The sequence below is a fragment of the Penaeus monodon genome, unplaced genomic scaffold (assembly GCF_015228065.2).
Source record: "Penaeus monodon isolate SGIC_2016 unplaced genomic scaffold, NSTDA_Pmon_1 PmonScaffold_59, whole genome shotgun sequence".
In the NCBI taxonomy this organism is placed as follows: domain Eukaryota; kingdom Metazoa; phylum Arthropoda; class Malacostraca; order Decapoda; family Penaeidae; genus Penaeus; species Penaeus monodon.
The window spans coordinates 268,583-284,778 of NW_023660884.1; the positions used below are offsets into that span (position 1 = coordinate 268,583).

A 16,196-nucleotide genomic window follows, 5' to 3' on the forward strand; every position below is an offset into this window, starting at 1 on the left:
TTCGCCACTAAACTCGATCTTGCGCTTTTTTTTCTACTTGTACATAGACAGCCCGCAAATATCTTCGATTTTTGTCGCTCAGCCTTGTCTTGGGTTTGCCTCTTCCTCTGTTTCCATCACCATCCCTTTTCAGCATGCTTTTCTCAATACTTTTATTCTCATCACATGACCAATAAACTCAAAATTCCTTTTGTTCAAGATGTCCAACAGCCGGTCTTTACAATTTATTTTTCTCAGCACTTATCATTCGTTTTCTTCTCTGTCAGTTATACGTAGTACTCGTCTGTAACACCACATTCAAAATATTGATCTTTTTCTTTTTATTCTCTTCACACCCAACACTCAGAACCATATGATGCAATGGGAAAACTAATGAGTTCAATAACCTCAGCTTTGTCCGTAAGGTAATGCTTCGGTCTTTCCAGATTTTATTAAAGAGCAACGTGGCGTTTTGTCAATGGTAATTCTTCTTTTTATCTCATATCATCATATGTATTAGTTAAAACAGCTCCAAGATAAGGAACTTTTTCACATTTTCTACAACCATTCCATTGATTGTAAAAATGTTCATCATTGTTCATTGCCGGTTATCTTTGAATCTTCATGATCTTAGTTTTCTTGGCATTAAGAAACAAGCCACCCTTTTTCGTTTGCTTCTCAAACTTTATCTAGTAGTTGTTGTAGTTCAGTGATACTGCTGGAAATTTAAAACTATATCATCGGCGTACCTTAGATTTGATATTTTGTATCCTCCAACATCTACAGTTCCTTCAAAATTCTCTAGAGCACCTCTCATAATGTTTCAGAATATATGTTAAAGAGGTGCGGAGACAGAATGCAACCCTGTCGCACTCCTTGTTGACTTCGAACCATTCTGTTAACACATAAGTGGTTCTTACAGTTGCTGTTGTTGGTCATACATGGCTTTTATTAGTTGGATGATGGTTTGGAAACTTTATATCGTTCATGTTTTTTTCCAGAGGATATCATGATCACAGTATCAAAAGCTTTCAAGTAATCGATAAACACAGGGATAGGGCTTTCTGATGTTCTCTGTTTTTCTCTATGATCAATTTTAGATTTAGAATCTGGTTTTCTGGTACCTTTTCCAGGGCGAAAACCTGCTTGGGCGTATTTCAATTTCTTCTCTTAACTTCAACTTCATTCTTTCAGCAATAATTTTCAAAAAAAATTTTTCTGCTGTGGGCTTATTAATGCAATTGTCCTGTTATTGTTGCATTGGGGTTGTTCACCTTTTTTTCAAGTATGGGAGCAAAGACTGATTTTACCCAGTCTTCTGGCCATCTTCTTTCATTCCAATTTTTGTACAAAGTTTGTAGAAGTATTCAACACCCTCGCCAGCATTCCCGATTAGCTCTGCTGTTATTTCATCTATTTCCCCGGGCTCTGTTATTCTTTAATTCCTTTATGGCTTTTATAACTAGCAGGGGGCGGTGGTTCATCTTTGCTGTCATTGAGTCTAATTAATGTTGTTGTTAGATCTTTATTCTTTTTGTATAGGTTGGAACAATATTGATTCCATCTATCTTTGACTTTTTTTCCATCACATAAATCAAGTCCATCTTCAGTTTTGATAGTGTCTATTGAGGTTTAAATTTTTGTGTTTATGTTTCGTACTCCTGGTAGAGTCTTTAGTTGTCTTATTGATAGAACAGTTTTCAATTCTCTGGCAATGTTCATTTAAATATTTTCCTTATATCGTCGCAATAATCTTTGAATTTTGTATTTTGTTTTTTTTAAATTACTTCTTCAACTGGATTATTGATACCCTTTGATTTTAGGCATCTTCTTTTTTTCAATTTCACTTAGTGTTTTTTTAGATATCCAGGGAGAATTTCTTTTTCTTTTTGGCGATAGTTTTTTTAAGCAGCGCTCAGCAAGAGTTCTTTTCCTTCTTCCCATAACTCATTTGGTGTTTTATATCTTCACATTGATTGAGTACTTCAGATTTGTTGAAACTGTAATTCTGTAATGTTATCAAGAGTTTGTAGTCGAGCTTTAGAGGTTATGAATGGGGATACAAATGTTATTAATCTATAAAGAAACGTATAAAATAATGCACCAATATAAAAGCTATTTTTTTTTCTGATACTCACGGAGCCCATGAAACCCAGCCATGGATCCTAGGTTAAACCTGTTATAGAAAAATGAATTAATGAGAAAACTTGCGAAATAACTAAAAAGCAAAGTAAGCGTCCAATAAACTCAGGGCTGTGCACCAATTTAGGGAATAAATTATAAAAATGACATGAAAAATACCTCAACAGTCTCAAATGAAGAAATGTGAAAAAAGGGAAGAATGAACGGATATGTGTGAGGCTGGGAGAGAACGGGGCTCACCAGAGAAGTACTGATTCAGGACAGTGTCACCTTCCCTTCGTGGGTTTCGATGACCTTGGAGAAAGAATCAGTGTGTGTAGAAACCCGTGACTCTAGGAAATTGATGTTAGTAAACTCCTCAATATTAGTCCACGATGTTGTTTTCTAAATAGCAAATATAATTAGAGAAACTCCTTCTTTCCCCTCCCCACAGGTTATATACAATTATTCAAATAATTTTTGTGTGTATAATGCGCCAACCAACATTACTGACATACGTGTACGGACTTTGGGAGACTTCAGCCAACCCCTTATGTGAAACTTAATTGGAGTCGGGTACTGAAACGGTGAATATATCACTAACAGACGGACACAAAATTTCACTTCCTCTATTTCATTTTTAGTCAATTTCTATTTGCGTCTCCTAAACAGAACATGACGTACTTGGAATAATTTAGCTGGGCGAACAATCGTCGCCCCCACCCCAATCATTAGAAAATCAAATATTTATTAGTCCTTGGGATAAAGATCAAGAAACAGAAGCAAGATCGCAGGAACAAGAAAAAGGAAATATAAAAACGAGTAATAAAGCTTTAATTAAGTGCCTTTCCTTTTTCTCTGTGAATCGAAAAGGTGAAGGTTCCCAAGAATTGTTGCGCGGGTTTGCTCATCAAGGAAGGAAAAATACGTTTTGAAGGTGGTGAATAGAATATATCACAATATAAATATCAGGTGGTGTCTCTTCTTCCCGGTCTCTAACATATGATTCCAGGATCAGGAATGTTAAAATTAACATTACTTCACAAAGTTGTGAACATTCCAGTTCAGTCTTGCAGGCTTGCAAATAAAACACAGGAGTGGCCATTTTGTTAGATACTGCTGTGTGATTAGCCCGTTGAGACTGAAACTACCTATATGCGTGCACTGTCAACTGTGGTTATATATCATTAACTATGAATGGTGAACACTCTACCATGTTAATACTATTGCGGGAAAAAGCCACACTACACAAAATAGATTCATCAAAAATGAGACAATAGTTTCGAAACTCTCCTGGATTTCATCTTCAGGTCAGACACTGTAGAATACTCAGTGTCTAACTAGTGTGTGTATTGTGGGTTTTTCTACAAGCATTTCCAGTAATTACATGCATATGGCTCTATTACAAGGCTTACCTGCGAACCTTCATACATTCAGTTTTCCTTTAATCCTATAATTGGAAATATGAACAATTATGATAATAATGGCAAAAGTAATAAAAATTAAAACATTCTCAACTAAAAAATAAAAGAGAGTAAGATCCGACAGGCCTCGTAATTAACTCCTTGATGACCGAACACTTACGAAGTCATCTGTGTGTTAACAAAATTAATTAAATCACATTGGATGATGTATGTACACAGTACCAAGTTATTAATGCTGTTAAACACCCAGTACGTATGGTAGCGTGGCCGAGGATTTGGCATTTCACATGTAGCTCTACAGTGTCACCAGAAACTCCAGATATCCTGAGATCTTAAGGATGATACAGATTTTTGCCACTGAAATGGAAACACACCATAACCGGATAACCTATCGATCATTTTGTGCCAATGCAATGAACTCGAAATTATTAAATGCCACCCTTATGGTGATTGAAATGCATTAGAAGAATAACCATATGTGTCCACATGTCGATGCGATTTGATAAAAAATATATAACTGGTCATATTCAATATCCATATCTAAATGTTTCTGGTATATAAACATCATTAAAAACACGTACGTAGTTCTTTGCTGTCCAAATTATTGTCATAATGATATATATAATCATAATGCATAGAAAATCTACTATAAAGAAAAAGCCATAATGTTAAGTTCCTCATATTAACCATTGGAACGGCATCCTAGAGCAGTGATTTCCAACCTGTGGGGTAATATTTGATAGCTATGAATTTTGGTGGACCTTTTTAGAAACAAGTGTAACCATCACACCAGTGAAAGTAAGTGTATATATAATTTTTCTGTGATATTTATTGACATGCTGTCTATGTTAGTAAAGTATAATATTGGGAAAAGAAGACGCAGGGAACGTGTTATTCAGTGAGTGGGGGAGAATTGGAAAAGATTGGAAACTAGTGTCAACTGAGGAGGATCCAGATGACTTCCGCCTATGACCCGAAAATAAGTGGTATTGGATGCCACTGATAACAAATTTATAAAAGAAAAAAAGAAATATGATAATCTAACTGATCTATAAACCTTTTAAGAAACGGATTTTTTCTTTGCTTGGGACTGCTTTTAACTAGACCTACGCTTTGCCAAACATCCTGTTAGTTGGCTCCAAGATGTGATGCTCATGACCTTAAAGTGATTAGATTAACGACATTAATTTATCAGTGAAGGAAGAGACATGACGCAATGGCAGTGCAGATAAAGGACGGTCATCTAATATCACCTTAGGGGTTTGTAGTAAGGGAGCTGCTCTAGTGATCATGTTTAGAATGAGAAGTGAAGATGGATTTTATGATCTTGTCTACATATTAGTTATTTATTCTTTGATACAGAGGTTATTATGAAGTCAGCTGTTCCTTAATATTAGAAACATTAACGTTAACCTCTCCTTTATGGCAATATTAGTCTTTGAAGTTAATTTTACTCTAATGAGTGCTAATTATTATTGCATCATTGATCAAAAAGGTACCGTTAGTTTTCCATATTCATAAATGCCATGTATTGTTGGTCATCAGTCAGTTATGGAGATGTAGGTCTATCTCTATTTCATGAATCATTTAATATCCATATTTTTACATTCAGACCGAGGAATGTGGAGAATTTTCTGTACGTGTTTTATTCGACCTGTAGGAAAACAGCATTAATGATCATGTCTATATTGAATAATTTTATTTTCTCCAAAATATAAGGAAACCATATAAAATATCTTTCTTAATAAGGTATATAAGGTATCTTGTTAAAGGATTTTCATATTGGCTATGAACATTTGTCGGCAATATAGTTACAGATATTTTTAAGCAGTTTATTCTGGCGAAACAGGAGATAAATGCAATACAAGTTTGACATTGTACGAGAACATACATTTTTTTTGTCGGTGTGGAAAAGTTTCACCGTGGATTAACACAACTCTTTCTGCTGCAGATCAACTCAATCAATATTTCTTGACTTTGAGAGATTACATTCATGGTTCATAGTTCCATATTATAAAACCAAATCATACGTACTGCCGTGTGTGATCAGTCACCATTGACTTATTTTTTAAACTCCTTGAAGCTAAAAGTATGAAATTAATTTTCCGAGTTACAAGCACTGAGCGTGGGCTAGAAGTTGAAAGCATAGATTATAGGTCGGCAACAGAGTCGATATCGAACCTCAGGGGTCGATAAACCATCAGGAGTCAAGCACGACCTTGAGGGTTTAGTTCTAGTATTAGAATGTATAAAACATCACTGACGTTCTAGTACTAAGAAATCCAGCAAGTGTTTTGTGTGTTGTGCTTTTTCACTTTTTAGTCCAAAGAAACATACTAACTGTTGCTGGGGTTCTTGAAAATTGGCAAGAAAGGGAAAATTTTCGCAAGGTTTGTTTTATTTGCGATTAAAGCTAAAAACCTGCCAAAAACCGGTGGCAGCGGGGGGATTCGAACCCACGCCTCCGAAGGGAGGGTCCCTTAAAACCCGGCCTTAGCCCGTGGCCCCACGCTACCTTTTGTCTATGTAGGACAGAATCAGAATATCATGGTGATAAAGTGTTTGTGTCAATGTTGCTTTTTGGTTGTATTTAAAATTTTTACTCTACTGTTGTATGATTTTGGGGTATGCAAAATATATTCAATCGATTTTTTCGCGATATACATTTTTGGTTACATGTATGATTCATATGATTTTTATAACACGAAATATAGTGTAACACACACATCATAATATATATATTATATATATATATATATATATATATATATAATAATATATATAATATAATAAAATTACACACACACACACAACAACACCCACAACACAATATTTAAATATTATATTTTATATATATTATATATATAATATATATGGTGTGTGTGTGTGTGTGTTTTGGGGTGTCGTGTGCGTGGGGTGCGTGTGCGTGGCGTGTGCGGGTGGGGGCGTGTGCGGTGCGTGTGCGTGTGCGGTCGTGGTGTGCGTGTGGTGTGGGTTTTGCGTGGCGTGTGGTGTGTGTGTGGTTGTAGGTTTGGATTTGTAGACAGATGGGAAAGATACAGATTTTAAACACCACACACCACACACACACACACGCACACACACACACACCCCCACCCACACACACAACAACACACACAAAAACACACACAAACCCCTCAATATATTGTATTTTGACGGTGATGAAAAAAAGAGGGCCTTTATATATGGGTGTTATAAAACAGGATCAGAAGGGAAAAAAGATTCATTTTGTTAGTATTTTTTTCGTATTTGATTTTATTCATACCCCCTTTGTCTTGCGAGCAATGTATACTCTATGGACTTTTGGGCCGGTTAGTGAAGGGAAGTTTTAAATGACAAAATCACATTCAAAGTTCAGTCCCGGGTTTTCCCCTTCCCCCGCAGGGGGTTTCTTTGGGGAACACGGTGGGGGGCCCCCCTCAGCGAGAGCGTGGGGGGGGTTCCTGGCTGGGGGGGTCCCCCGGGCCAGCAGCCAACTGGGGCTGATTATGTTCGTCGTCTTCGGGGCCCCCATTGCGGGCCCCGCAGCGCTGTGGCTGCGCAGCGGGTGGTCAGCAGCCCGTGCTCATGGCCGGGGACGCGCTTCGATGCCTCACCAGGTCCATGCCCGGTTTACCCTGTGAGTTTGCGGTGTGTGTGTGTGTTGTGTGTGCGTGTGGTGTGCGTGTGCGGTGGTGTGCGTGTGGTTGCGTGTGCGCGTGCGCGTGCGTGTGGTGTGCGTGGCGGTGCGGTGGTGGCGTGTGGTGGTGTGGTGTGGTGTGTGTTGCGTGCGTGCGTGTGTGGTATGTGTGTGTGTGTGATTTTTTAAAAATATTTTTGGGAAAAAAAATAGGCTCGGGTTTCCCAAAGGGAAAACCATAATGGTATCAGAGAAATATTTAAACGAAATGCTGCTAAAATGCAAACAAATAACTAAGAAATTCCGAACGAATGGCACTAGATCTTTTTTAAGTAAAAAAACTTAGAAATCTGCAAAAGAATGAATTTCCCTCAGCCGGGCGCGCTGTTGCCTTTGCGGGATCGCGAGCACGCTATCCGGGCCGCGCCGCCCCTTCTCGCCGTGAGGGTTTCCCCGCCGGGGAGGACCCCCGCCGTCGGTAAGGCAGATCATCCTATCACCCTCATCTCACCATCACTATCGTCACGTCATCACCCTTATCACCCGTCACATCATCACTTTCACACATTATCACCATCTCACCACCATTTTAACCCTCACACCATCACCTCATCAATTATCATCATCATCTCATCATCATCATCATCATATCTCATCACATCTCATCATCATTCATTCATATCATTTACCCCTCATCATCGCATCATCATCATCTACATACATCATCATCATATTTATCATCATCTATCAAATCACATCATCATCATCATATCCATCATCAATCATCATCACATCATCGATCTCACGCCCATTCACAGTTTTTCAGACAAAGGGGGATGTCGTAATACGTTGATAATGATAACAAGAAACAGATAGGGTAATTTATGATAAAAACAATAAATATATTTTAGTTTACAGTACAATAAAAGGGTTAGCAGTGAAATGATGATAATGATAATAAAAAAAAAAATGATGGTAAAATAAAAAGGATAATGATATACTACTTTAATACTGCTGCTACTATACTACTGTAACAATAAAATAAATGGGGTTAATAAGATGATGTTAAAAAACAATAGCAACAATAATAAGGATAATGTGCGTTAATTAGGGCTGTGACTTCTACTGGTGTGTCCTGTTCCAGCGGTGATGATGGGCTGCAGTCAGCTGGGCTCCGTCGGCAGTTACCTGGAGCCGTTCATCGTGCGGGTCCCGGGGCCAGGAGTTACCATTGAGGACCTCCAGAATGACATCATGAGACTTCTTTACATACGTGAGTATTTCCAGGTTACTAAGGGGCGATGGCTATACAGGAAAGTCTGAGGTAAGTGAATATAAGTTTTATGCACACTGTATATGCGTATTCACATAAACATACAATCATACACGCATCCTCAGTTCTCATGAACGGATAACTTTTAGAATGGTTTATCCCAGAAACTTATCATAAGCACCTTTACGCAAGACGGACTGCTTCCTGCTTTCATTCTAACTTTATGCCATAGGCCATGTCCACGCGTGGGAAGAGTTAATCGTTAAATTTTCTCGTTTGAGCCTCGTGGTTCAAACGTTAGTTTACTAAAAAAGAAAAAAAAAGGTTTATTCAGGGAGAACTCGCAAACGACCGTTTTTCAGGCGCTTCCCTGTGCCTGTTCGCGGCCACTGTGAACAGAAATGACGTTAAATAAATGATAAAGGATGGATAAATCAGTAATGCTCAGTAATGTCCAATTTACTCGATATATAGTACTGCCTTCATCGATTCTTTACCAAGTGCGAATTATTCACTATATGTTATTTGATCTAGGAACATCCCTCACGCCTACATCTCATCCCTCCAAGGCCATCCCAGAATACACTGACTAAGGATCATCCACTACTCACTACAACTCTCATTGCACTGACAGACGCGGGCTTCTCGGGCGTGTTGCTGCTGGCCGTGGTTGTTTACTTTCCGTCCAAGCCCAAGATTCCTCCATCGGTGACTTCGTCCTGCGAGAGGCTCAACTTCATCCCCGGCGTTCTGGCTTGCGTTAGGTACGTTGGTGGACGCGGTAATTGGCTAATATCTCCTTGGTGTTGTAGTTCGGTCTTGTCGAAGAAAAAGAAATCGTTGGTTAGATGTGCTGACTTTATTGTGTCGTGCTGTGGTAACAGTATTAGTTGTGTTTAGTTGTGTTTATGACAAGCGCCTTAACTAGAACACGAGCTGTAATTGATGTAAGTGGCTGTTGACCCTTGCTACTATAAAATTCATACATAAAGTGTTTTTCTGTAGAAGTAGATGATAGAATAGAAATAACATATTAGATACGTACGTACAATGGTTACAAGAGTGCTCGGTTTTTCTTCTTTCTTTGCTATTTCTTCAACAGTATTTCAGATCTCTTAATCATATATCTGCCAGTATATACAATATGTAAAGCAAAATGCAAGCATGTTACGTAAATCTAAGGAATGTTGATGGAACCTCATAAATCACTAAAGCTCGTCTAAGTAGTCCAGAATCTTCATTATGGGAATTCTGAATGTCAAAGTTCATGACGACGCCCTTCTATGTTTCCACAGGAATAAAAGTCTACTCTTGATCTTGGCCTCGTATGCTGTGTCCGTGGCCCGGCGCTGGCCTGGGTCTCGGTCCTCAAATACTCCCTGCTGCCGTTGGGCATCCACCAGGTACTCAAGATGGGAATCTTGATAAGTGCTTGATATATGTATATATATATATATATATATATATATATATATATATATATATATATATATATATATATATATATATATGTATGTATATATATATATATATATATATATATATATATATATTATATATGTATGTAATATATATATATATATATATATATATATATATATTATATTTGTGTATATGCGTGTGTGTAAAGTGGCACTCATTAACCATACAATAACAGATAGGAAGATAGATATTAATAGACAGACATACAGATATAGAGATACAGAAATATATCTAGATACATACATAGATACAGACTAGATATGAATATGAAAAAACAGAGAACTGTAAATTCGACCTGTCCCCGCCCGTGCCTTCCAGGACGAGGCCATGTGGGTGGCGTGGCGGCCGTCGTGAGCTCCAGCGTGAGCCCCGTCTTCGCCGGCCGCTTCAACGACCGCTTCCCCCGCCAGGTGAGGACGACCCTCATCTGCCTCATGTTGCTCGCGGCGTTCTCCTTCTACTGGTTCCTCCTCCTGTCCTATGGCGTCCTGCCCGTCACAAAATGTGCGTTGAGGAGGGTGAAGGACACTCTGTGTTTGCATATATTTGATTTACCGTTTCTTCTAAGCAGCTCGTGCGCCAAAGAAGCGATTTCATCCACCTCTTTTCTGTGTGAAGGATAATGTCATTAGAGCTGTACCAAATACTATTTTCGATTGTGTTATGACTAAATCTTTATTTAGTGAATCAGTTCACTCAATTTTTTTTTTCAGTGTGTCTATTAGTATTATCCTCACATTTTTTCCATTAGAGCAACATCTTTAAGTAGGATTAAGTAACACGTTTTTTCATTTTCCTGCCTGATAAAAACTTTAAGCACCATACTGCCTACTATCAGTTTCAGTGACATGATAATACTGTACTACTGTCGATACTGCATGCTACACAAGCACTTATAATACCTAGTCATCAATTAAACGTATTTTTATCCAGGGCAAGTGTACGTATCCGTGTCTGTGGGGATGGCTTCCGGAATGGCGTCAATCCCGCTGTACTACGAGCTGGGTGTGGATCTCTCGTACCCTGTGCCCGAGATCCTGGTGTCTGGTCTGATCACAGCGTCGGATAATATTTCCAGTTCACTCTTCCTTCTCATTTTCTTGATTCCCAATGTCGGTGAGTGTTGGTTGGCCTGCTTGCGCCGTAACATCTCAGAATCTCAGTCGAATGATATGATGTTTCATAATAGCATATATGTTTTGTCTATGTCTATATTTAGCTATCTATCCGTCAGTCCCTCTGCCTAACTACATATCTACCTATCTGTCTATCCATCTATCTGTCTATCTGTCTGTCTGTCTGTCTGTCTGTCTGTCTGTCTGTCTGTCTGTCTTTCTATCTATCTATCTATCTATCTATCTGCCTGCCATTTATGATTACCTCCTCTCTTCCAGGTTACGAGTGGATAACATACACGCTTGTGCTCTCGTGTTCGCTACCTGTCCTCCTGATGCTGATAGTCAAGGTCGAAAAACAACAGATCGGATATTGACCGTTCAGAGTGAAACGTGTATAGAAACGGATTAAAATGGTCGCTTACTTGTGATGACTTTGCTCATTTTATCTTTCGTTATTTTTTTCGTATTCTTTTTCGCAATTCATCTCTCGCGGTCCGGTAGGTATGTAAATTTCTGGAGGAGGCGAATATATATTTAAAGACATGGCGTCCTCCTGTATCGTCTTTCTCCTCAGGTTCCTCTATGCATTTCACGAGTAACTTAGACTAACTTAGGTAAATTGTATTTCTGTGATAAATAGTGACGACTTCTGTAAGTACTTGCTTGTAAGTACTTGCTTATCATATACATTCATCCTCGTGTCGGAGTTTCTACATGAAAGAATTTTAAGAAAACATAATTTAAAAATTTATGCATGTGTTGATATACCGTTATTATCTGTTTGTAAAGGCACTGATTTCCATAGTGTATAACTGTATATAATTTGGACTTCTGAGAAGGCGTTTCCGTTGTCTATGGATTATAAAAATTCCATTGTAAATAAAAATTAAAATCACATCATGTTTTTAGAACTTTGGCAGTACTGGTGATTATTGTATTTAAATTTATTATTATTATTATGTTGTTGTTGTTGTATCATTATTATTTATTATTATTGTTATCATCATACTCATTTAAATGGTCGCTTCTTGTGATGACTTTTCTCATTCTTTCATTATTTTTTTCGTATTTTTTCGCGGCTCATTATTATTATGATTATGATTATGATTATGATTTGATAATGATAATGATAATGATAATGATAATGATCATGATCATGATCATGATCATGGTCATGGTCATGGTCATGGTCATGGTCATGGTCATGGTCATGGTCATGGTCATGGTCATGATCATGATCATGATCATGATTATGATTATGATTATGATTATGATTATGATTGATTATGATTATTATGATTATTATGATTATTATTATCGTTATCATTATCATTATCATTGTCACTGTCATTGTCATTATCAATCATTATCAATCATTATCATAATAATAATAATAATAATAATAATAATAATAATAATAATAATAATAATAATAATAATAATAATAATAATAATAATAATAATAATAATAATAATGATAATTATTATTATTATTATTATTATTATTATTATTATTATTATTATTATTATTATATACCAATAATGTTGATTTTCAATACGATATATTTTTTCTTACTATTATTATTGTTATTGCATGATTGTTGATGATAATGATAATGGTGATGATAATTGTAATGATACCATTATTAATGGAGATGAAATTATATTTATAACAACTGTTGACTGTTATTTTAGTATTGATATTATCATTTTCATAATATTATTGTTATTTTGTTAATACTATTATTTTGTTACTATCATTATTTATTTTTATTATTGTTATTGTTTTTAGTTTGTTATGATTATTTTCATTATTTTGTTTTATAGTTATTTTTATAATTGTTTTGTTAATATCATTTTGTCATTACTATCATTATTATTGTTGTTGTTGTTATATCATCATCGTCATCGTCATCGTCATCGTCATCGTCATCGTCATCGTCATCGTCATCGTCATCATCATCATCATCATCATCATCATCATCATCATCATCATCATCATCATCATCATCATCATCATCATCATCAATAATATCATCATCAATAATCATCATCATCATCATCATTAATATAACCTCATCATATCATTATCATTATCCCATTATCAATCATTATCATTATCATCATGTTATTAAGTTATAAGTTGTTTTTGTTTTGATAATCATTATTATTGTTATTTCAATTGTTAAGTTAACTTCATAGTTATTATTATTGTTAAGTTATTTTCATTATTATTATTTAAGTTATTAACATTATGTTTATTTTAATAATTATTATAATCATCGTTTTAATATTTATTATTATAATTAGTTGATAGTTATTCTTCGTATTCTAAGTTATTATTATTACGTTAATAGCTTCTGTTATTTTAGTAGCTTTTATTATTTTAAAGCTTATTATTATTATCTTCTGAATAGTCATTATTATCATTACTTTAATTGTGATTATGATTTTAGTAGTTTAGTTTTAGTATTATTATTATCACCTTATTAGTTATTATTATTATAGTTATTTTCTGTTTCTGATTTTACTAGTTTTGAAATATTTAACAATTATTATTTTGATGATGAGTAACTATTATTACTATTATTATTATTATGTTATTATTTTATTTATTATCACTATTATTATATTATCATTACCTTAGTTATATTATTTTCACTGAAATTATTATCATTATTTTGATGGTTATTATTTGTTTTAATATCATTGTTATTAAAATCACTATTATTATTATCAGCTACTACCATAATTGATATTTTTAATGCCTTTGTTAATATTTTATTAATCTTATTCACATTATAAAACTTGATGCAAGTGTAATGGAATGAAAAAGAACTAAAAATTTTGGGATACAGGTTTATAAAACAGACGACTGACCACAATAATTATTAAGACAGAACATTCACCTACAACATCCATCCCCTCCGTTTACATGCATAAACTACTCACGTGGAAAGAAGTATCGATGTACACATATCACTCATATCGAGAGTAGATAAGGAGGTTACCAATTAACAATAATAATATTTCCGGTTATCACAAGAAACTTCACAACTCATTGGTTATACAGTATGTGAACAGCTGTGATGATTTTTTTTTTTCGTCATCACAACCCGAGCTAAAACTTGGTATTACGTTTACTCTGCAGTCATAATGCTACTCTATGGAATATCGTTATTTTTTATTATTTTTTTTTAATTGACTGTTTTATGGGCATCAATATATTTACATATGAACGTAAATGATGATATATACTGGCAGTTTCAGATACGTAGAGTAATAACTTTCGGTAAAGGGGAGATTCCTCCTGCTTCATTTGGCCCTGAGGGGCAGGAGCGTGACCCCCGGGCGACCCCCCACCGCCGCACGACGGGTAAAACCGCCCGCCGTCCCTTGCGCCCCTTTTTCGGGGGGCGGAAGAGCCCCTCGAAGTCGGGAAGAGGCGGCGGCCGCGGGGATGGGGCGGGGGAAGTGAGTGGGCGGTAGAGAAGGGATGGAGTAAGCGTGAGGGGGAGGGGGAGGGGCGGGGGAGCGCCAAGGGGGGGAGGAGTAAGAAAAAGGGGGAAGGAGGGATGAGATGAGGAGGTGGATGACGTCGGTGGCGGCGACTCCGGCGACGGGGGGAGGAAGACGAAAAGGGGGGGGGAACAAAGGGGAAGTGCGATGTGATGCGGGTCTCCGGCGGGGAGAGGGGAGCCCGCGCGGGCCCGTTCCGCTGCTCGCCGTCCCTTTGCCTTATTGTTTTTTGTACTCTGTTGTTGGTTTTTACAATTTTTTGGTCGGGGGGGATAAAAGAGTCATCCTGCCGCCTGCATTTGAGGACGAAATTTAGGAGTTTAGTATTTATACGAGCTGAGGATTCGTTCTTCGAGAGCTTCTTTTCGGGCGGATGCGTGGGGACGAGGCGGCGCAGTCGGCGAAAGGTCCCTCACGTTCTGCTGCCGCCCGCGCTCCGCGTGTTTGGGGAAAATTTCCCGATGTTGCGGGAGACCCCCGAGCCTCGCTCTTTGGTCACCCTCCAAGGCCCCCCCGAGAACCACACCGCCCTCGCTCGCTTCGTGCCGTCGCAGTGGAAGCTGAAACAAACACTTTAATTTGAAAAAAATAAAATAAAAAATAAAATAAAATAAAAAGAGAAATAATTAAAAAAACTCTATTCACTTTTTTTCAACCGCAAAAATAAAAAAAAAATCAAAATATAAAATAAAATCACATAACTACATCTTCTCACCGTTCTTCTTCCAGTAAATAAAAAAGATAAAATAAAAAGTTTTTTCACCTGTTTTTGCACAACAAATAAAAACAAATATAAAAGTATAATACTAAAATCCAAAGATGTTCTTATCTTTAGTATTTTTGAGTTCATTTTAAAGTTTACACACACCCGCCCTTTTTCTTCAACCCCGATCCCAGCATTTAAAACCAAGAAAAGGCATGTAAGGGGGGCGCCCCTTATTAATTTTTTAAATTCTTTCATCTTCGATCCCTCCCTCCCTCTCTTTACCTATTCTTCGTATTTTTGTTGTTATGTTTGATGATGTTAAAAATGTGATGATGATGATGATGATGATTTTACCATGTCGTCCCGCGACAGTCACGATGACTTAAAATTTACCCCATCAATGAATATGTATTTGATATACGCGAAAAAACAATATTTTACACCTTTTCAATAAAAAAACAGGAAAAATTATGATGTATCGTATTTAATGAAACTAAAAATCTCTATCTGAGACTCAGAAATATACCTGAAGAATATCGCGTTAATTTGGGGGGCCGGAGTGTTTGCAGTACAAGGAGAGGTGTACAAAAAGGAGCAAACGAAGAGGTGTTTCAATAGGTTCCAATAATGTGCATGCAAGACAAACATTATCAATGTGGATGAAAGTGTTAGCTGTTTGGGCATGCTACAAAAAAAGCCTATAGCAAAGAAGCAGTTAAAAAAAATTTACAATGATAAAGACTGGGCAGCAGTGACCAAGATAACACATACGTGATAAAAATAATAATCATGAAACTAAACAGTAACGAAAAGGATACGGGCCTTACTACTACTGCCAGGCCAAACCAAAAAACAAGTCAGTAATATGACCGCCTTCGATGTATCATAATCATGTTTTTTTTTCTTCTCTATAACAGTGGTACTCAGACTGGGT

The 16,196-nt window shown here is 36.7% G+C and overlaps 1 protein-coding gene across 1 annotated transcript; it reads left to right on the forward strand.

Annotated features, from left to right (window-relative positions):
- The first annotated feature begins 4,010 nt into the window (after positions 1-4,010).
- Positions 4,011-11,462, forward strand: LOC119571319 (solute carrier family 49 member 4 homolog). Its single transcript, XM_037918690.1, has 11 exons — positions 4,011-4,077; positions 4,294-4,322; positions 5,137-5,180; positions 6,930-7,164; positions 7,540-7,642; positions 8,309-8,437; positions 9,072-9,201; positions 9,733-9,824; positions 10,238-10,423; positions 10,853-11,035; positions 11,314-11,462. The coding sequence occupies exons 1-11, from the start codon at positions 4,011-4,013 to the stop codon at positions 11,409-11,411; spliced, it is 1,296 nt and encodes a 431-aa protein (XP_037774618.1). The 3' UTR covers positions 11,412-11,462.
- Positions 11,463-16,196: the final 4,734 nt, after the last annotated feature.

Coding starts and splice junctions, on each gene's coding strand:
- LOC119571319 (XM_037918690.1), top strand. CDS start 4,011: ATGTCGATGCGATTTGATAAAAAATATATAACTGGTCATATTCAATAT. Junction 5,181..6,929: donor GTACGTGTTTTATTCGACCT/GTAGGAAAACAG, acceptor CTTCCCCCGCAG/GGGGTTTCTTTGGGGAACAC. Junction 9,825..10,237: donor CTCAAATACTCCCTGCTGCC/GTTGGGCATCCA, acceptor CGTGCCTTCCAG/GACGAGGCCATGTGGGTGGC.